At 32.5% G+C, this 23,000-nt stretch overlaps 1 protein-coding gene across 6 annotated transcripts in view; it reads left to right on the top strand.

Annotated features, from left to right (window-relative positions):
* The window catches only part of LOC140673697 (uncharacterized), a 63,174-nt gene that overhangs the window by 28,016 nt on the left and 12,158 nt on the right, over nt 1–23,000 (top strand). For all 6 annotated transcript variants that reach the window (XM_072906797.1, XM_072906795.1, XM_072906792.1 and 3 more), the window contains 6 exons: nt 14,368–14,517; nt 16,931–17,125; nt 19,528–19,613; nt 20,511–20,707; nt 21,374–21,491; nt 21,822–22,061. In XM_072906797.1, coding sequence (XP_072762898.1) covers nt 14,368–14,517; nt 16,931–17,125; nt 19,528–19,613; nt 20,511–20,707; nt 21,374–21,491; nt 21,822–22,061 — 986 coding nt within the window. The remainder of the gene's footprint in view (nt 1–14,367; nt 14,518–16,930; nt 17,126–19,527; nt 19,614–20,510; nt 20,708–21,373; nt 21,492–21,821; nt 22,062–23,000) is intronic.

Genomic DNA, 23,000 nt, shown 5'->3' with positions numbered 1-23,000 from the left:
AGTGCATACGTACTGGCACGCTCCGGCGCACAATTCCGACTATGAGTAAACGTAAATGGCCGGAGGGAGAGAGACTCCTGTGCAAGGCAGGGGGAGGGAAAAAGGGAAGATCCTCGCAAAGCTGAATGCGAGGGCGTATAACGATGTAACGACTTTTGTGCGAGATATATACGCGCGATACCCGCGACTGACGAGTCCCCCCGAGTGCGAGGAGTCCCCACGGTACGTTTCGAGATATACAGCAATATATGCATATGCGAGAGACGCGCATCCCGGGAATTAATGCGTGGCATTATGTATGTAAAGTGTAATACGCGGAAATGAGAGTCTTTTTAGCAGCGAGCTCTGATTGTGGTATAGAATGTCGGATAATTTAACTGTAAATCGCGTGCTAAACTGCAGAGAGAGAAAGAGAGAAAGAGAGAAAGGAATTTGCACGGAAATGGGAATCGATGAGCTAGAATTGACCCAAATGTTTCAAAGATTTCAAAGCTATTCAAAGACCTCGAAAAGTGAAAGTAAATTAAATATTTTAAATATTTCAAATAAGTATGTGAAATTCCGAAAAGTTTATATATTAAAGACTGAAATGTTTAAACATGTTTAGATTAGTGTAATTTCTAAGTCGTATGATTGAATAAAATGAAAATTTGAAATAGTAATTAACAATTTAATTCAATTTATTAATTGTATTATTATTAATTAAAAATATAAATTAATAATAATCATAACCTAATAAGTAAAAGACCTCGAAAAGTGAAAGTAAATTAAATATTTTAAATATTTCAAATAAAAGTACGTAAAATTCCGAAAAGTTTATATAATTTTTAAACATGTTTAGATTAGTGTAATCTCTAAAAATCTTATAATTGTAAATATAAAATAAATATAATATATAATATAAAATAAAAATTTTAAATTATATATTAACAATTTAATTCAATTTATTAATTGCATTATTATTTATTATTAATTAAAGATATAAATTAATAATAATCATAATTTAACAAGTAAAATAAAAAAAGACTCTAATATATTAAATATAAAAAAATCAAAAGAGAATAAAGCTAATAATTAATATATTATTTATCTTTAATAAAATTATTCATAGGAAAGATCAAAATATTTATTATTATTAAAGTGACATTTTACATAAGATAAAAGCATTTATCTATTCGGTTCTTATTTCCTCCCGACTTTTTCTAATTAATTTAACATTAACGAGGTTAAGAAATTATCGTAAAATTTAAATGTTTAAATTTCACAAAAACGCTTGCGTTTACAAAAAAAAAGGAAAAAAAAAAAAAAAAGATAGCATCTCTAATATCGGAAATGACGTAAAATTGACACGTAGACAGCCGGCAAAAACCGCAGCGGATTCACGGCGGTTACTTCCGCGTCTCTCGTCTAGGCTAGAGAGAGAGGATGATGTATTTGACCGGAAGTGGAGGTCGATCGATTATAGTAGAGAATGTATAACGATTGACGTGCCACGGGTACATCGCTCAAGCGGATGTAACGGTATCGTGTCGTAATTTCGGAAAACGACGCTCGAAGCTACGCTGCATTCACCGCAGTAGAAATACAAACAGCACTCGGGGACACCGGGGGTTGGGAAAGGGGGAGGGGAATATGCAGTAGTACAATTCCCCCCTTCTTCTCTCTTTCTCTCGCTCGCTCACCCTCGTTTCGAATTGCCAACTCTCTCTCTCTCTCTCTCTCTCTCCCAGCCCCTTCCCCTCCCCTCTCCTTCCTCTCGTCATCCCTCTCGTTGAGTTTCTCCTCGCGATAAATTATGTGCGTAGCCCGTGGGATAAACTGCGCGCGACCTGTGGCAGGTATGTATGTACGCAGTAACGATCGGAGGAGTTGGATTTGCGAACACATTTCCGGGCCGCGCACATTTCCAACCGAACTTGCTTGATTTTGAGGGAAGCTTCATGATTATTGCAAATCGAAATTGTAATGTTGCCCCGGTAACTTTATGATTATTGCAAAGCCAAATTATCATGTGCCAAGGGAAACTTCACTGTGACTATGGCAAATCAAAATTATAATATTCTATAAAGTTCTGCTACGTCTCCGAGTATTACGGATCCATATATACATGCATGCATATATATATATATATATATATATATATATATATATATATATATATATAGGGTGTCTTGTAATTGGTCAGAAACCTGCTAATGGCAGGTTCTTGACATCATTTGGAGACAAGTTTTCCTCATAAAAGATGTCGAGGCATTGAGGCTAAACTTTTTGAAATTAAAAAATTACCAAAACTGCATTCTTTGATTAATTTCAGATTGAATTTACTCTAATAGGGTTTTAATTTAAGGCTTGATTACAAAGATATATAAAAAATGATTACATCTCTCGATATTTTTGCTGAGAAAAAAATCAACTCCAAATGATCTCAAGAATCTGCCATTAGTAGGCTTTTCATCAATTACAGGACACTATATATATACATATATATATATATATATATATATACATACAATACATATTTGTTTTTCATTTTCAATTTGTTACACGTATTTTTCAAAAATACGAGTGCTAATGTAATCTTAATTTTGCGTCTCCATTTTAATATCAATTTTGTGCTAATTAAAAGGAGTGATTAATTCAAGATTAAAGAAACAAATTAACATTTAATTAACATACATCCAGAATTTATTTCTTGTGATGAGAATGTCAACGTTGTTCGAATACATATGTATATATACATATATATATATATATATATATATATACATATGTACTCGAACAACGTTGACATTCTCATCACAAGAAATGAATTCTGGATGTATGTTAATTAAATGTTAATTTATTGTTAATTTGTTTCTTTAATCCTGAATTAATCACTCCTTTTAATTAGCACAAAATTGATATTAAAATGGAGACGCAAAATTAAGATTACATTAGCACTCGTATTTTTGAAAAATACGTGTAACAAATTGAAAATAAAAAACAAATATGTATTGTATATCAAAATTAATGGCTAATTATTTTTTCTCTCTCTCTCTCTCTCTCTCTCTCTCTCTCTCTTTCTTTCTTTCTTTCAAATAAACTGAATAATATTTTTTAAATATTCAAACAAATTTTATAGATGCATCGAGTAATATAATATAATAATTGAATGTAGTTTTGTAATAATAAAGTAATTAAAAACATTAATTAGTAAACATTATTGGGTTAGCATGTTAAATTGTTTTTTTGAATTAATTGCTATATAACAAATTTTACATTCTGAAATTTCTTTTATTAAATATATGTTTATATAAAAAAACAAAGGAATTTAGTTGTACGCCATAATTATTTTTTAAATAATGTCTTTATATACTAAAAATCATTACAAACACATTTTATAAATATTTGTTAAATATTTCAAGCATATTTCAAAATAAGACTCTCATAATACTTTATGTACATTACATAATATTAAGTAATATACATCAGATTAAATGACGTAAAGTGCAACTACTACAAATAAGCAATTACATTTGCTTTATCTTTAATTAGAGTGTCTTATTAATTATAATAAATTAAAACAATTATATTAAATTACTTATATGAATCGTTTAATTTTTGCTTTCCCCTCTTCTTGATTGGATCTCCTCTTGTTTGTTCTTTGTACACACATTCGCGAAAACACTGTTAATTACGATTACACGCACATTAAACATTACAATTACCCGACGTTAATCACACACAATGTGCATCCTTGCAATATTTTATATCGCAATAAGAGAACGCAAAAAAATCACACTCGGGATATCGCGTAAGAAGTGATCGCGCGCGTGTTTGATACGCACTTGTACCACGAAGGATAACACGACACGAGGTATCTACTCGTTCGACAGCTGCCGTGCGAATGATAATAAAGTCATGGTGCGTAAGGAACAGGTGCTAGGAATTTCGCGCTGTTGTTTACACGCGTAACCTGTTTTTGTTTCGGCTCGAGAGACTCGAGCGAGGGAGAATTGTCACGTATTTCGTGTTTTCTCTCTCTCTCTCTCTCTCTCTCTCTCTCTCTCTCTCCCTCTCTCCCTACCTCTCTCGGCACAAATAACAGAAAATATTAACACACAAGCGCAACCCTGTTTAACACTGTGTCAAGTCCTGGATATTTTACGATATCGAGAGTATTTCGTGATTTTTGCATTTTTACATCGCAATATATACAAAATAAAATGCGCATTTTTATGCGCGATTTATCTACTACTTAAACTGCCGGACAATCACTCGATTCCAATGTAATTGATTTAGCAATAAATTTTATTTATTTAGTTTTATAAAATTCTTTAATAATATCATAAATATATATATACAGATGTCTTAAATTGCGAGAAGAAAATATAAAAATACGCGCGGAAAAATTCTCTAAAGATTTAATACAAAATAAAAATAGATGTGCAGTTGAGAATTTTTATTTTAAATAATATTTTTTGAAATGTAAGAATTTAAAGCTGACCAATTACAGCTCATATTTATATGACCATCTATTCGCATGAATCACGTGTCGGTAACATTATCGCGCATTTCAAGGATTCAATTTCTATTAATTTGAAATTTCCCTTACGAGAAATCAAATATGAATAAATGATATTAATTCATTGTTCGCAAAATAAATGTCAATAATTGCAATAAATAATAACAATACACAATTAATAATTTACAATAAATATATGTGGAATATAATTAGAATTTACATATAATGTCAAACAAGTATTTTAAAGTTTTTTAAATAAAAAATACATACTTTTCTTAATTTTTCTTTATTATTTTTAGATTTTTTTTTTAACATTATTTTTAATTTTATTTTTTTTTAAATATCATATTTTTTTTAATTTTATGTTTTGTATAAATTTATAAGTATTTTTACTATTTATTTATTTTTAAAATATTATATATTTAAATATTTTTGTATAATAAATATTTGTATAATATTTTTCTTATTATTTTTCAGAATGTGAAAAGCGAAGGCGACACTTTTAAATATGTGCGAGCGTTAATAAATTAATTTAAGAAATGGAAACTGAAATTAACCCACACACATATATATATATATATATATATATATATATGTAGGGAGAAATGCAAATTTTTGAGTAATAAGGGAGATTGTTGCTGACCGTCGGAGATTCGAGCTAATCGCGGTGGTGGTCGGTTGCTTCGCTTTTCGCGAAGCGGGAATCATCGCGATAGCGCGTTATTAAATGCAATAAAGCTTTTAGAGGGCGCGTTTAAATGCATGAGGCGTAGGACTCCGTAGGACTTATCCCGCGGAATTCTCTGCCAGGAGTCGCGCAGGCTTATCCTGGACAGGAAACATCCCCCCGGGCAGGTTTCTCCCGTCTCTCGGCATATTTACGCGCACCACGATAACCGGACAGCGGTCCTTTTTAAAGCGGGAGGGTTTAAAAGCTTTCTGGAGTACGAAAGAGAAAAAGTCGCAGCAGGGTGCGAAACCGCGCGTACTTAAAGGGAATACTAATGCAGGGCATGAGAAAATGTCTTCGGATTTGCCTCCTTTTCCTATCTCCATTCGCGCTTTTGTAATTTGCTTTTACACCATTTTATACGATATGCCTTATTGTAAATTTTCTTTCCTTCAACTTTAATTTTATTCTCTTGTTTTATAATTTTTATTTGTATATTTTAATTTCAATTTTATTTATTTATGTAATGGTCTTATATGATCCTAAATAAATGATGCGCGAAACGGACATCAATTATTGTATAAAATTTTGATTTATCGAAAACGTGACGACACAGTTGAGCGTAAAAAATTATGTATAACATCGAGGAGAAGAAAAATGTGTGTATATTTCATCTCACATTTATAATAGCATGAATCTCCTCCGAGAAATACAATCGTTGTTGTTCGCGTCTCCTTTCCTTCAAGAGGGATGCAGACATTTTTATAGATGTCTTCTCGTTATTTCAATTCTCTGGACTCTGGTGGCGTCGGAACAGGATGCTTCGAGGATGTTCCACACCTTGAGAAACGCAACTGCCAGCCATTATTCCTTGGACATTGATAAAAAGGACAGCCATATCGGCCCAGAATGGGACGACTAACACAACTTTTGTGTCATTCTTCAAAAAAAAAAAAAAAAAAAAACGAAAAAACAGCAAAGAGTTAACGAGGATTAGCGTCTTATATGCATATTTATTAAACTTTGATTTAATTAAGTTTTTTTTTCAATTTTTAATCTCAAGTACGTACCTGAGAAATTCTTACACTAATCATTTTCTATTGCAAATTTTTTAAAAACCTTATTACCCAGACAACACATGACATTTATAAATATGTATCAGTATTTTTACTATTTATTTATTTCTTTTAATATTACATATTACAATATTTTATACATACATTTTATATGCATTAAGAGAAAAAAAAATCATATAAAAATCGTATTCAGGATATTATTAAAATATAAATTAAATTTTATATAATAGTATTTTATATAATTTTAAATAAATATAATAAATATTATTATAGTAATATTTTGTAAATATATTTCTCAAATATTTGCTGAAATCTCTGATTTATCCATTTTGGGAGTACAAAAATATTTACATAATTATTTCATAATTATTTATGTAATTAAAATGATCAAATAATTCTGAAAAATATTTTGAACATATTTCATAAATATTGTGTGAGTGCGTCTGAGTAATTGGATCGGCGAGACTGTTGGAAACGAATCTTATATGGTTCAGTTACTCGAGCCATGTGCTTAATTTATTCCTGAAATGTAGGTACTCCGGGGAATCTCTGTCACGTGTTTCGGGAATTACAGTGCTAAGTTTGCGAGATAATTGTATGCGTGCTAAAAAGCAGAGCATATACGGACGTCTCCAGAGATGTTTATTTCTTGTATGCAGCTTCAGAATTTGCGCGTCTGGCGGACAGCGGAGAATATTCGCCCCGTTGAAATATAGACGGCTGAATTATTCTCCGCTCTCGCAATCTCAGAACTCGGTAAAAAGGAGATGGAAAGAATCGGCAATGGAATAAATAGAGGCAGGAGAAATACAACGGATATATATCCTTCCTTCTCTTCGGAATTTTTCAGGCACTGAACAGCCTCGCATGAATATTCCTCCCGCCTGGTCTCTCATCAGCTCCATTATTCGCCGCGATATGTCCGCGTGTTGTTATATCGCGAATGCAGATAGAGAAATTTCGTCCCGAGGCTGCCAAGAGCAGAATACACATCTCGGAATCGCGACGCGACAAATTCCAAATTACGACTGCGCATATAAAGCTAATAATAAGGGATCTCCAAAGCCTTTGAAAACGAGTCGTGTAGTGTGAAAAATAGCGGACATCCCCACCGGAAAGTCGATGTGAAAATTATAAATGCCCGATACGAGAGAAATTGCAAAACGTATTTAAATATTGAATGAGTAATATTGATCTTTTCATCTGTAATTCAGCGTGATTAAAATTGACGTTTCGATTCTTTTAGAAAATGTCATTTCAATAGAATGAATATATTATATATCGCTAGGACAACCTTTCTGCAAACGAAGAGGAAGCATTTTTACGACAGAGGACGTAATCTACGAGATGTTACAGGGGCGATTAAGGGGAGGGAAGGACGCAGAAATTTTCAAGTCAAATGCATTACATTACGGGGGTCGATAAACGCACGCTTTTATGTAGGGGAATAGCACACACGTGAGAGGATCATCTGTTCCAGATGTCTCGCGTGTACATCCGGACACTATGTGTGCTACGGATTGAATAACATCGTATACGATAATGGCTTTGCCAAGCCGTGTATCTGCAACATAGCGTTATCCGTATTGAACATTCGGATTTCACATTTGATCACCGTGATCTCCTTGAAAATCCAGAAAAAGCGCAAACTCACTAATTGCAGGATTTGACATTTCAATCGCTCTTAGAACAGACAGTATATACACTCGAATTTTAATTGCGTCTGAAAATTCCAAGCGTAATAAATAAGAGAAATTACATATATGTGTGTTTTAATAATTACCTTTAATAAATTGAAAAGAATTAAATATTTTCATAATTATTTTTAATAATTGAAAAGATTTAAATATTTTCTGTAACTTTTTAATACTCGAATTGGAAAATTCAAACATTTTAATAATTGAATTCCCAGTGAATTGAAAAGATTTAAATATTTTAATAATTATTCTCAACAATCGAATTGAAAGATTTAAATATTTGAAAAATTATTTTTAATAAATCGAGAAAATTACAGTACTTTAACAGATACACATTATGTGTAACTACAATATTTTAATTCTTCGTGAAATTTACAATATCCCGTTGATTCATATTTCTGGTAATTGCACTCACGTTGTTGCCATTTCCGTTCTCTCTAAATAATACAATACCGTAATCGCACGAGCAACGGATTGAGGTGCATCGAAATCAAGCGCAACAAGGCGATAGCCAGGAAGCGCTCCTCGGGAGGGTGGGTGAGGCAGGGGGGAGAGGTGGAGGGGGAGGGGGCGGTTTGCCTCGGGGATAAAAGCGAAAGAGGATGTTCGCGGTTGGTACATGTTCCGTCATTCCTCCAATTTCCGCCGTTCAACCGGCAGGCATCGCGCGATTTTGCGAAACGGCCGCTTCGCAAAAAATTCCCGACACGATTCCGCACTTTCCTTGAGCCACGAACGGGTATATCGCTTATCCCGACCTCGAAAATGGGGCTGCGATGAACATCCGCCGAAAAGCCGGATGGAAAAATAACTCGCGTGAATGTGAAACCCTTGCTGTTTTTATCGCCGACACGAGAGTTTCCTGAGTATCGCCCTTCAAAGCCCATCAAAGCCCACTTTATTTTAAATTGAGATTAATTTTCTTGCATTTTTAATTATTTTTTTAAATATTTTTTTAAATATTTTTTATCGACTCTTTTTTTGCGCTTACTTGACATAAACGATAATTTAATAAGTATATTTAAATTTTTTTCAATTATTAAAAAGATGTATTAAAATTTTCCAATTCAATTATTAAAATATTTAAGTCTGTTTTTTTAAATTGATTATTAAAAATAATTATTAAAACTGTAAATTAAGTTTCCTGCAGAATAAAGAAATAATATTAAATAAATTTAGACAGAGGATTACAATTATTATATTTAAAAAAATCTATTTAATTTAAAACAAATTATTTAATATTTAATCTGTTTATAATAATTAAAGATTTTAATATTTTAAATAAATTAAATATTTAATATTTAATCTACTAAGGATTTTGATATTAAATAGATTAAATATTGAATAAAGTTTAATAAAACGAAAATTGACTGAAAATACCTACTTATAGATGGCAGATTTTCGCGGGATCGTGCGTATCGATTCGCGAGGCCACGCGCTTTATACATGTAGGTATGTGCGTGTATACAATTTCCACCCCCGAGCAAAATAATATTTGTGCCGACATCTGCACAGGGTTGTGGCAAGCGACGATGTCGGTGAGTTTCCTGTGAGCTTCACAAGATGGCGAAGGCTGGCGTGTTTTCCACCCTCGGTACACGAGGGTGGTGGCTCACCCTCCCACTCTCTCTGCCTCATCCCCTTTTCTCCTTTCGCGAAAGAAGCTGTTTCCAACCCGGTTACAACCGGGTAAAGAGGAGCAGGGGGAGGGAAAGGAAGCCATCGGTCGATCTTTAGGGAGATTTTCGTTGATTTACAGCGCCATTATCGATGCGACGCTCGCGCGTCAACCGGTTTCTCCGGGCATATGGAGACGCCGTAAAAGGGCTGTAAATCCATTATTTACATGCGAGCATGCGAGAACCGACCGGAAGGAGGCCGGCTGTCCGTGAGTTACGAGACCGGCGGTTTCCGCGACGCCTCGTAAATATTTATTTCCAGTCCCGGCCAGAAGCGACACGTCGATAAAACTGATTATGCAGCGCGCGGGTAGACAAGAGCGTTTGTACATCGAGAATTGATTCGTTCCTACCGATCAGAGAGATAGAGAGAGAGAGAGAGAGAGAGAGAGAGAGAGAGAGAGAGAGAGAGAGAGAGAGGTACTCTCCCGGTATTAATCTGGATTTGAACAGCACGAGTTTCACGAAGGATTTTAATTAGCTCATTGACACGAATATTATTGCAACCAAGCTTAACGCGCTATTTGATTCTTCCGTTCTTTAATCATTTAAACCGATGTGCATTATTTCCACAAATAACATTTATAATATATATTATAATATATAGTCTCACAAATAGAATTTGTAATATATGTTTTTAATTATGTGTATTTCGTTTACATTGTATGTGTATTTATCATTTTGTCACTATTCACATTAATCATTTTCCAGACAGCATACAATATTTATAAAATGTATACCAAATATTTGTAATAATTATTTGCATATTTTACAAATATTTTTGTAACCTCAGATTAAACAGATCATAAAGATATTATAATAACAATTTTAATAATATATTGAATACAATTTTTAATTTTTTTCTTAACGTGTACATAACATATATAAAACCTTTATATAATATTAAAAAAAAAAAAAAATAGTAAAAATATTTATGAATATATGTCATAAATATCGTGCGCTGTCTACGAAGTTACCCCCTTACATACACATTGGACGAACGAGAATGCATCGGCGGCCTTAAACGTTTCGAGCAAGTTACGAGCGTGTCTTTTTTTACACAGCGAAAATACGCCGCCGCTCGGACGGAGGGGGATGATTTTACTTTTTTTTATTAGGATATAGATTCACGCGAGGTGATTTATGAGCCGGCGGCGACGGCATTGCCGTTGCACGCGCGCGGGTCGCGCACCCTCACGTGACGCGGGATGAAAATATCTCTCCTCGCATGATTCGCGATACATCAATTTTATGCAGAATCGCATCGATCGATCCGCCTTTCAATTTTCATGTAAATTTCGCGGCGATCGCGTGTCCCCGTCGCTTTCTCTTGCGTCCTGTCCGGACGCTTGTTCCGGCTCGAGATCGCCCTGGCTGTGATGTATCGAGCCCAACGGACAGACACACAAACGCGAACGCGATTGCGTGGCAACCGCAATCGCAATCCTCGTGAAGGCGAAATGAGACAGAACATTTGACCCCCTCGTTACAATATCGGTTTGCGTTCCGTAAACATAACATGGACTTTGATATTAAAGTTCTTCGCGAAAAGGAAGGCACGTCAGCTAAGAAAAATGTAAAGGTGTCAATATAATATAATAATTTCATGTGACATCCTAGACGATATTTATAATAAATATATTTATAAGTATTTTTACTATTTATTTGTTTTTTTAAATTTATATAAATATTTTATATTTATTTTATAAAGAAATTATAGAGATTGCATTTGACATATTATTAACATATAAATTAAGTATTTATGATAAATAAAAAATAAATATTTCTAGTAATCTTTATGTAAATATTTCTCAAATATTTATAATAGATTTTTACGATTTGTTTAATAAACGCTACAAAAATATTTATAAATATTATGATAAATATTTGTAAAAATATTCAAATAACATGAAATAAAAATATTTTATATATATTTTATAATATTAAGTGATGTCTAGAATAAAAAGAAATCATACGTATCTTCCAGTAAAATTAGTAATTTTTTTAAAGAATTAAATATTCATTGCTTTATAAAAAATTTTTATCTATTATTTTTTATAAAATATTTTTCTTCTCTTTTATTTTATAGATACACATTTGTCAACTTTTAAAACTACATTTAATTAATAAAACTTAATAAATTAAATTATTTGGTAAATCAAAGAAGGGAAATTCATAATTTGTAATTAATTTAATAAGAAATTTTATCCTCTGCTACATTTATTATAAATGATCATTAAATAAACCAGGTGTATAAATTTAGAAGCTTTTAGAGGAAAATATAGAGAAATTCCTAAGTATATTGATGAATCGATACTCTCTTGCGTTGGGTGAGAAATATGGGCCGGGTTGTCGTTGTCAGGAGGGGAGCAAGAAAATTCGGTAGAGAGAATGTCACGATCGAGTGTCTTGATTTATCGGGATGTATCGAGTGCACGGCAACCATCCTCTACCAACCTTTGGAGGAAATAGGAGATACGTTAGTTCGCGACGAACGGCCGCCTGTGATAATTGAAACCGTTAATTAAATCTCGGGGATAAGCTTCGCGGCTAAATGAGTTTTTAGATCGCCGCCTCTCGGAGTAGCCAAGGGATGAAATCTCTGTCGTTTCATTCCCGATGTCGCTTGCCAACGCTAACACAAATGATATTTGTATCTCTCCTTCATATTGTTTTATTTCATTCAGAAGCAGAAGAACGGACTCTTCTCTCTCTACTTCTCAAATATATTTGTTGCGAAAACTGAAAACAATTTTAGCAAAAGTAAATCTACCTTGATTTATTTTATTTAAAATAAATATTAATTTAAGCATTAAATTAAGAATTAATTTGAGTATAAATTTAAATATTAATTCCTTTTTTTAAATAAAATTCTCTCTTCTCAAATATATTTGTTGCAAAAACTGAATACAAATTTAGCAAAACTGGTTTTATGATATTTTTATTTTGTTTTAAATAAGTATTAGTTTAAATATTAATTTAAGTATTATTTTAAATATTACTTTTTTACGAAATGTTTTCTCAAATATATATCTGTTTTGAACAGAAATTGGAAACAATTTTAGCAAAAATAAATCTACCTTCATTTATTTTATTTTAAATAAATATTAATTTGAGCATTAAATTAACAATTAATTTAAATATAAATTTAAATATTAATTCTTTTTTTAAATAAAATTCTCTCTCCTTCTCAAATATATTTGTTGCAAAAACTGAATACAAATTTAGCAAAACTGGTTTTATGATATTTTTATTTTGTTTTAAATAAGTATTAGTTTGAATATTAATTTAAGTATTATTTTAAATATTAATTTTTTACGAAATGTTTTCTCAAATATATATCTGTTTTGAACAGAAATTGGAAACAATTTTAGCAAAAATAAATCTACCTTCATTTATTTTATTTTAAATAAATATTAATTTGAGCATTAAATTAAGAATTAACTTAAGTATAAATTTAAATATTAATTCTTTTTTTAAATAAAATTCTCTCTCCTTCTCAAATATATTTATTGCAAAAACTGAATACAAATTTAGCAAAACTAAACCTGGTTTTATGATATTTTTATTTTGTTTTAAATAAGTATTAATTTGAATATTAATTTTTCTTATGAAAAGACAAAATTTTATCAAACAATTAATAAAACTTGCATAAATACACGTATCAATTACAATGCGAACGCGTTTGATTTATCGATACTTTATTACAACATTTGGCGGTGAAATGATTTATTCGCAATCGGTGACAAGTTCGATATTCAAGTGTCAGCAAAAAGTTTGGCGGAACGGATTTTTCGATAAGTCTCTCTCAGAGGAGGCCGTCGTTCTAGTCTAATTTGCGGATCGCTAAAAGGAAACTACTAGGAAGGAGAAGGGTGAAGAAGAATTTATAGTTGCCGTAATATCGAAAACTCACTGTGTGTGAACAGTTCGTAAGAGGGGCGGGGGGGGGGAGGGAAGAGGGGGGAAGGAAGGGACGATATAAATTTCGAGGACTAATCCCATTCTTCCATTCTCGCGAACAAACTCTGGCGATAATTTTTCGTCTGATGTAAATCAGAGGTCCTCGAGGAGGACGCTCCTCCAGAGGACCTCGCGAGTGCGAAAAGCTTCTTAAATACAATTATAAAATTACCATGTCTGCAGAAGGTAAGAGATATTGACGACGGCCGAAGAATAATGTTTCTCGATAGAAACTTTATCCTTACTCGTGTTTTTCAATTGTTGCAAGAGAATCTCGAAGAAAGGAGGTTACAATAATTTTTGAAAAAAAAAAAAATTAGAAACCTTAATAATAATGTACTTATTAACTTTAATATTTTTTTAAACATATGTATTTATTATAATATTATTATTAGTATTTTACACTATATATTATATGAAAATATTAATTAAAGTAAATATGTATAAACTTTAATATACAATATTATCATGGCATATTTTATGCTATATAAAATATTTAATTTACCTTTCTTCTTGTGAGGGAATTTTGAATATAAAAGGCTGTAATAATTTAATTAAGAAAATACAGACGTTAAGGATAATATATTTATTAAATTATTAATAATTTTTAAATATATATATATATATATATATATATATATATAATTAAAATATTATTGTTATATAATATATTGTATGAAAATATTAATAAATAAATATATTTATACTCTAACAATAAGATATTATCATGACATATTTTACGCTGTATAAAGTATTTAATTTACCTTTCTTGTTTCAGGTCAAAGAAATCTAAGAAAATACCCGGTCATGGTGTTTATTCATGGTGAGAGCTTCGAATGGAACAGTGGCAATCCTTACGACGGCACTATATTGGCAGCTTACGGCAACGTTGTTTTCGTTACAATTAACTTCCGACTTGGCATCTTGGGTAAAAAAAATAAATATAAATATATAAAGAAAACTCTCGAAGAGTCGTATATATCAGTTCGGGTTATTTGCATCTCTTTCTTATCGCTCTTAAAGCCGACGTCTGTAAGCTAAGGAGAAAGCTATCGATCGATGCACACGCCATGCAGAAAAATACTAACGCCTAATATACTTTTACTGTTCCGTATAAATAACTTCGTTACAGCTCTCGTCGTTTGCCAAGACTCTCTGCCTGCCTGCCCGCCTCGCAAACTTCTTATCTAAATTTTTATCGCCCCGAGCTTTTCAATATCGAACCTCTCAAAGAAAGTTCGCCGCACGATACAGGTCGGCCGACTTATCACGTCACCGGAAGTGTAAACGACGCGTTTTCTCTTCCCCCTCTCTCCCTCCTCTTTCTCTTCCGTCTCAATTTAATCGCAAATAAACCATCCGTAAAATTACGAGAGAGAGAGATAGAGAGAGAAGATAATGATCGGCCTGACGAAGTGAAAAAGTTCGCTCTCGAGGCAACGGTAAAAAAATATTATTCATACGAGCGATTCAACAGCAATGAGGTCGTGTGAGATTGCTCGATGCTTTTTCTGGTAATATATATATATATATATATATATATATATATATATAGAAATATATATATATATATATAGAAAAAAAAAATAAAAAACTTTAAATTATTCCACGTCGTACCACGGTGTGTGCACTTTTCTCTCCCCCCCCCCTCTCTCTCTCTCTCTCCGTCATTGTTAAAGTAACAGGCGTATATTTCGCTGCACGAGAGCCAACGGTCATGCGAAAGCGTCATTATTCAGAAAGTCCGTTAAAAACTGCCATCCAGAAGCGCGGCTCATCGCGACAAAATTGTCCCCGCAATCCGAAATTGTCGTGTACAATGCTCGTTCTGAAGGGGTTAACAGAGGGGAAATTCCCCGGCAATCTCTTCTCGCGAGATGACAAGCGACGGCGCGATGCAAATGGGGAAGGGGGAGGGGGGAGGGGTATACATTCGGTACATCCGGTAAGTGGAGTGGTTCCGCGGCGGAGGGAAAAAAAAAAAAAAAAAAAGAGGCGGACGCGAAACCATAATCATAAATTAGGTTAAAGTGCTGGGGAAGCGCTTAGTAACCCCCGACCCGCTCCAGGCGAGAGTCCGGAGTTAGCCCCCGTGGAGGAGCCCGAGGATAACTTCGACCCTCCCTTCTCCCTTCCCTTCCTCTCGTACCCTCTCACGATGCCATGTCCGCCCTGTGTGCGCAAAACAGGGGAAAAATATGGTCCCGAGCGCGCGAAGTCGGCCCTCGGGCAAAAAAGTAACCCCCCGGACGATCGCGTTACCGCGCGAAAGTGCTTCACGTTTAAACACGAGCAAGGGGGGAGGGGGGGGGGGAAGGAGAGGAGGAGAATTTTGTATCTCTTTCTCGGCGGAACTAATTAATTGGGACGCTAAATACATGTACATATATATATATGTATGTACGCGCGGGAAAGTCTCTGAGGATATAAAATCCTCTCCTCTCTTTCATTTAGTTATCCGAGATCCTACGATAAGAAACGAAAATAAGAGAGGCGTCTTTCTCGGAGAAGCTTTACTCTTTCAGATTGTTAAATATAACTGACACTTGCAAGATTTTTATTTTTAAGATAACAGATCTTATATCGTTATAATTTCAACATGATCCTTCCAGATTATCGTATTCCTTGCGCTTTATCTTCCTTGATTTTGTAGATTTTTAATTAATCTGAGAAAATTCTTGTCTCATTTCATACGGCATATATTTATAATAATATTCATCTTTAATATTTTTAATATAATTATTTAATTTTAATAATATTTTTAATATTTTTTAAAAATTGTATAAATATTTTCATGATTTTATACACATTTTATAAACATTAATAAAAAATTATATTTAATTGCATATATATTTGGTAAATTATTAAAATATAAATTAAATATTTTATGCAATATTTATATGGTAAATAAAAAAAATAAATATTTATTTAGTAATATTTTGTAAGTATTTTTCAAATATTAGTATTTATAAGAAATCTTTACGTGATCTCTATTCAATCTAACAATAAGATTACAGAAATATTTATAAAATATCTTGACAAATATTTTAATAAATATATAATAAATATTTGATAAAAATTTTAATAAATTCAATATTTTGACAAATATAAAATATTCAAATAATTATTATAATTATTTTATATGTATTGTAAATATTGCTGTCTGGGATTTTTCGTACAAATTTGTTTTAAATTTTTCTAATTATAAATTCTAATATTTCTAGAAGAAATCTCAGATTCTTGAAATTCCAGGGCAATTATTTTTTAATATTTGAAGAAGAATTAATTTTTTCTTAAGTATTTTTTAAATTTAATTAATAATCGCGAGACTTTCATTGCAGGTTTCCTGAGGCCTGGAATTAGGGACGACACGGCAAGCAATTTCGGATTATTGGATCAAATAGCGGCGTTGCTTTGGCTTAGAGAGAACATCGCGGAATTCGGCGGTGATTTTAACAGAGTCACGTTGATCGGTCACGGAACCGGAGCTATATTTGCTAATTTACTTCTAATCAGCCCGGTTGCCAACAAAGAAGGTAAAGAGAAAAGAAAACCAGCAGATATTTTTACACTACACTACATCTACCAATTCTTAATCGTCTCTCTCGTTTACAAAAAGTTTTTTTTTCTCTATTTCTCAAAGTATTTTCAATTCACATTTTTTTTCCTGCCTTTGTCGTTCGACTCTTGTCAATTTCCGCCAATCGTTTTGGCGGAAAAAAACAGGATACATCTCGAACGCACACTCACAAACGGTACTCGCTCGCGAGAGCCAAAAGAAGGATATGCAATCCGGGCTAATCCCACCCCTCGTTGTAATTGGAAACATTATCCGTAGTCATAGGAGCGTACGGTGATCGCATATAGAGATCGCGATTTCCGAGTCGACCGGAGATAATCGCGGGATTAATTGGAGGAATCAGGGCGGGAGAGATAGGCACATACGTGTACTTGTATTAACCCCAATATACCGTGTATGTACGATCAAGACAATGTTCTGACGTGCGTGGATTATAAAAGAATCTACGGAATAGCGAAAAGATGTAAGAACGAATTTTTACATAAAGAATTATCCTACTTTCCGAAAAAAGGAAGATTTCTTGGGCTTGGAACAGTAAAAATTATTTACTATAGGTTTATTTAATATTTAATAGTATTTTAATTAAGTTTTTAAGAAATATCTTTCTGTAATCTTAAAATTTTATTAAAAAATATTAATATTTGCGAGAGATGTAGCACAATTCGTCTGAAACGTGTGCGAGTGGATGGTGTACATACATGATCCGCCATTTTGATTTTTCTGAGAGAGAAAAACCAATCTTCTCATTAATTATATTATACTCCCTTTGGTCCGACAAAAGTTTATTTCGTTTCTTTTTTTTAGTTGACGGGAAAACTATATATTTGAATTTCTTTTTACAATTTTTTACAAATATTTTTATTATCTCTTTTTTTTTTAACTAAAAGTGTTATCAGCAAAATCGTCCGTCAAATCAAAACTATTGCTTTTTCTAAATGTATGTTTAAAATTGGAAGACAAACTATTAAATACAGCCTAGATATCATACGTAGGTTTTGAAAAACATTAATTTCGAGAAAATCACGTTGAAAATTTGACAAGTCGCTTTTTCAATCACATTATGAATTTTGTTTTGTCTTATTTTCTCTATATTAATTTTAAAACTTCAAATGACTTTTAGAAGCAGAAAAAAAATTTTTAAAGTAATAGGAAGTAAGTAATCTGTAAACGTAATACACTTGAGAAATATGACAACTCCAACTCGAACAGTCGCGTCACTAGATATTCAGACATCGCGACGCCCTTCAATTACTCTTTTCCTCGACTTTCCTCCCCCTTTTTCTCGAATCTAGCGAGCACTTGCGTCGCAATATTTCCGAGTTTGACAAGGGGTTAGGAATCACTGAAGGTCTACACGTGTTCAACGGTGAAGCACACATCGACCGCGAGCACTCAAGCACTCTCGGGCTCTCAGCAGCCAGCGGTGCTCGAGGCAGGGTCAGCGAGAACGGGCGGGAAAGCAAGAAAGAAGACGTCGACCATTTTTCACCCGACCGGCTCGCAATAGCGGTCCCGGGGAAAAGGAACTTTTCTCTTCCGGTCGGGCGCACAATGCCACCGCGTCCGGCCGATAATTATATTGTGCAATGAAAAATAACCGGACTTAATATTTTACACGTCGAGACAGAAATGCCTGGCCGTGTCATACGAGGGTTCTCAAACATTGCTCTCTGCCGCTTTATATATTTACGTCAACAGTCTTCTTCCTCACGCGCATGTGACACGAATGTAATTATTTGTCGGATCATATTTGGTGAAGCGATAAATACACAAGCTCGAGAAACAATATTTTTTAGTAAAAAATTCTACCTTTTTCTTGAATGTTACTTGAACTTTTAAAACTTTCGAATTTTAATAAGAGGAAATTTAAAATATTTTTGTAATAATCTCTTTTATTTTCCTTGGACGAGAGAAAAACTCAATAAAATTTCAGAATTGTTTGACCTTATTGAATCAGCACAGATTCCCAGACATTATACAATATTTATTAAATATATATAATTATTTGAGAATATTTTATATCAAAAATATTTATGTCAAACTATTTCATAAATACTTTTATAATCTTAGATGGAACTAATCATAAAGATTTAGTATAAATATTCCAGCAAATTTGGGAAATATTTACAAAATACGTATATTATTTATTTTTTTATTTACCGCACAAATATTATATAAAATATTTAATCTATATTTTAATAACATGTCAAATACAATTTTATATATATAAAATGCGTATCAAATATTTATATAATATTTTTTAAAAAATTAATATTTATGAATATTTAATCATAAATATCGTACGCTGTCTGGATTATTAATCTGTGTGACATCTATCCCTTTATCTTGTTGACGCAGGTTTATTCAAACGAGCTATCTTGATGTCTGGATCGGCGATGAGCGCGGACGCCATCGGCAAGGCGCCACTGCAAATCACCAAGCAGGTAAAGAAAGCTGCATAATAGTTGCGAATAAAAACGCGAAAGATGAGGATTGATGCGCCCGGATTTCAGTTTTGCGGAATGACAAATTGTTACGCGCAGCATCTATTATCATTAATTCCACGATTGACTTAATTTCGGAATTTCCAAGATTTTCATGCGTTCTTCTCTCTCGAATTCTTGAAGTCGTTAGGTAAAAGTCTCTCGCAAAATTAATCAAATGTTTCAAAAATTTATAACAGTTTTAATGTATAACGAGAAGAAAAAGAGAAGAAGGAGAAACAGCAGACGTGCAAAACAGAGAGAGAGAAGATATTTAAATATGTTATCAAAAGAATAATATATTTGAGATTAAAATGCGAGAGAGATATTTTTCTTAATAATTTTAAAAAATTTTTAATGCATTTAATTATGATTTTGTGAATCGCTGTAGTTTTCTTAATTAAGTTTTTTTTTTTTTTTTTTTTTTTTTTTTTATATTCAAAGAATTCGCTGATTTCTGCAATTTTTAATATACTTAATTCTTTAGAAATTAGATAAATTTTCAATATAATACATATATAAATTGCAGAGAATTTTTGTTTTTAAATTCAAGGTCTATTTCATAAATTCGAAGACTCTGACGTTCTGCTGAAATTTTCAAATGTGAGAACTGAGAAAAATTCCCTGCACTTTCAAGATAAAAAAAAGATCATAAATTTTACGCGACGATGTACACACGTTTCGCAAATGATGAGACAATGTTACGATCTACTTGCGATTCAAACTCGAATCGCGAAATGTATCGTAGCTCGTCAGGGCGAAAAATCGGTACAACACCGGTAACACCGACATCAGAAAGGATGGCACAGACAGTTGATCGCGTTCGTTTCGTGAACAATGGCGAGGGTCGTTTTTCAGGTGGCGCACGATCTCAACTGTCCCACGACTAGTGACAGCGAACTGGCGATCTGCTTACGTAATCAGGACGTAGACAGGCTGCTACACGTGAAAATCCACAAGCCGAAATACGTGCCGGCCTATGCGCCATTGATCGATCGTGCCGTCATCCCTGACAAACCGCTCAATTTAATGGAGAACGCTCAACTTTTCGGCAGGTATGACTTTTTTTTCTGATATTAATAATATTTCAGACAGCACACACGATTTTTATGAAAATATGTATGAAATATTCATAATTATTTAAATATTTTGTAAATGTTTATAAAAAATTATAAATATGAAAACATTTGATAAATATAATTTTTATATTTCATAAATAATATATTTCTGTAAACTTCAATTAATTAGAATATATAAATATTTTCGCAAATATTTAAAAAATATTCATTTATAAAATATTACTCTAAATATTTATTTTTTTACGTACTATAAATATTATATAATATATTTAATTTACATTTTATTAACACACTTTGTCAATACATTTTATATTTTTATACATTTCAGGATTTTTCCCTTAATGTATATAAAATGTGTATAAAATATTTATTTTTAAAATATTATTTTAAAAATAAATATTAAAAAAATATTTATAATAATAATCAAAATATTAAATATATTTATAAATATTTATCATAAATATTGGGTGCTATCTAAAATAAGAGATGAGAAGAGATGTTTAATTAAATTCTCTTGTATGTTGATTGGTGAAATTATTAAAAGAAATTTGTGTCGATTTTTCGGAAATACAAATAAATTCTGACTGATACTTTTAAATGTGTCAATTTAAACACACGAGGAATCATACATATTGTTTTTAGGTTCGACTTGCTGTACGGCGTGACCGAGTCCGAGAAATTTCACATCCTGCCACCAGTTGCTTTGTTGCACGGCATGCTTGATGGACAACGAGATGAAATTCTGCGAGATCATGCCAAGGTAAATTTATTTTTTATTAATTTGCTCATCTCGATTAAGTAATTATCTTAAAATATACAATCCGTTTCCTTTGAATTTTATATCTTATTGACTCTAATATTTGTACTTCTTTCTCAAAATTTTGAATCCCTAGATCTTTCAATTTCTAAATTTAAATTGAATTTTCAGAATTTGCCCCAAATTTTACTTGAAATTTTCAGGCTTATAAACACATGTTAGGATAATTAATCAAAACTTTTCATACTCCTAAATCCCTACATTTTTTTTAGAATCTCTGAAATGCACAGTTCGGCTTCTCCGAGTAAGTATATATCGAAAATATGTTCTCAGGCGACTCACGAGCTGGAGCCAGAATTGATCCTGTCGAAAATGCTGGAGCAATACGGCGACTCCTTCGACGGTTTCACGAAAGAGTACGCGACGAAGAATCGGGACATGGTGCTGGAAGCGTTATCGGATAGCGGCACCGTGGCGCCGTTAATAATGACTGCCAATTTGCATTCAAGGGCGAACCCGAAGAGCTACATGTACGTCTTCTCGCATCCGAAAGCTATGCAAGACTACTCTGGCGTAAGTAGGTCTCTCAACGATACAACGAAGATCGATTATCGCGGCTCAGACGCCTCTCGACAAAGCGGGACCCGGCACGGGGGAAAAATGTTGCGCATAAGAAGGAGAGGGAGAGAACGTGGGGGGGAGGGAGAGAGGAGTTGGACTCTGGCGGGGATGATGAGTTAAAGTGCACTTCCTTCAACGCTCCAATTCGTGCAGCTTCATGCAACGTTGTTGTTCCCTGATGCGGAGCATCGCTCCTGAAAACGGAGGGCATTTCTCATCGCCGCGCTTTATCGAACAATCTGCGTGGGTGTGTGTGTGTGAAACGTGAAATTTACTTTTTATAATTTCCTAAAATACGAAAGAAAGGAGAAAAATAATATGCTATGGTTTTCCGCAAGAATCTGATAAGAAGTGTTGATTGCTCACGGAGAGAGAAAGAGAAGGAATACGCGGATTCCTCTTCTTTCATGAACCTTTAAATTAGTAGATTTTTATATATCTCTTAAGAATTTTACTTTTAATCATTTTATTTTCTACTTTAAATATTTTTAATTTTACTTTATTTTTACTTTGCTGTACAAGTTTTTTAAAAAATCTTAAATTATTAAAACTATATAAAGTATTTTTTTTTTTTTTTTTTAATATTTTTACAACTAATATTATATATAACTTATGTTTGTTTTTAAAATTTAATCACTAAAATTTTCGCTATGCGAGAGTAAAATATGTAGGTGGTAACTTCAAATTAAATTTATTAATAAAAAATCATGTTAACTAACAAACGTTTATATGTTTCATAATTTAATAATTGTATACCTGCAGGTAGTAATAATTTTATAGCTGTATGAATATTTTTAAAAAAATTCAAAATTTTCAAAACTGTTATATGAATTAATATTTTTCTAATTTTATATTTGATACATAAATTTGTTTCTAAAACTTGGTCACTAA

The sequence above is a fragment of the Anoplolepis gracilipes genome, chromosome 15 (assembly GCF_047496725.1).
Source record: "Anoplolepis gracilipes chromosome 15, ASM4749672v1, whole genome shotgun sequence".
Taxonomy (NCBI): domain Eukaryota; kingdom Metazoa; phylum Arthropoda; class Insecta; order Hymenoptera; family Formicidae; genus Anoplolepis; species Anoplolepis gracilipes.
The sequence above is the reverse complement of the archived record's forward strand: the minus strand, read 5'-3'. Positions and strand labels throughout refer to the sequence as shown.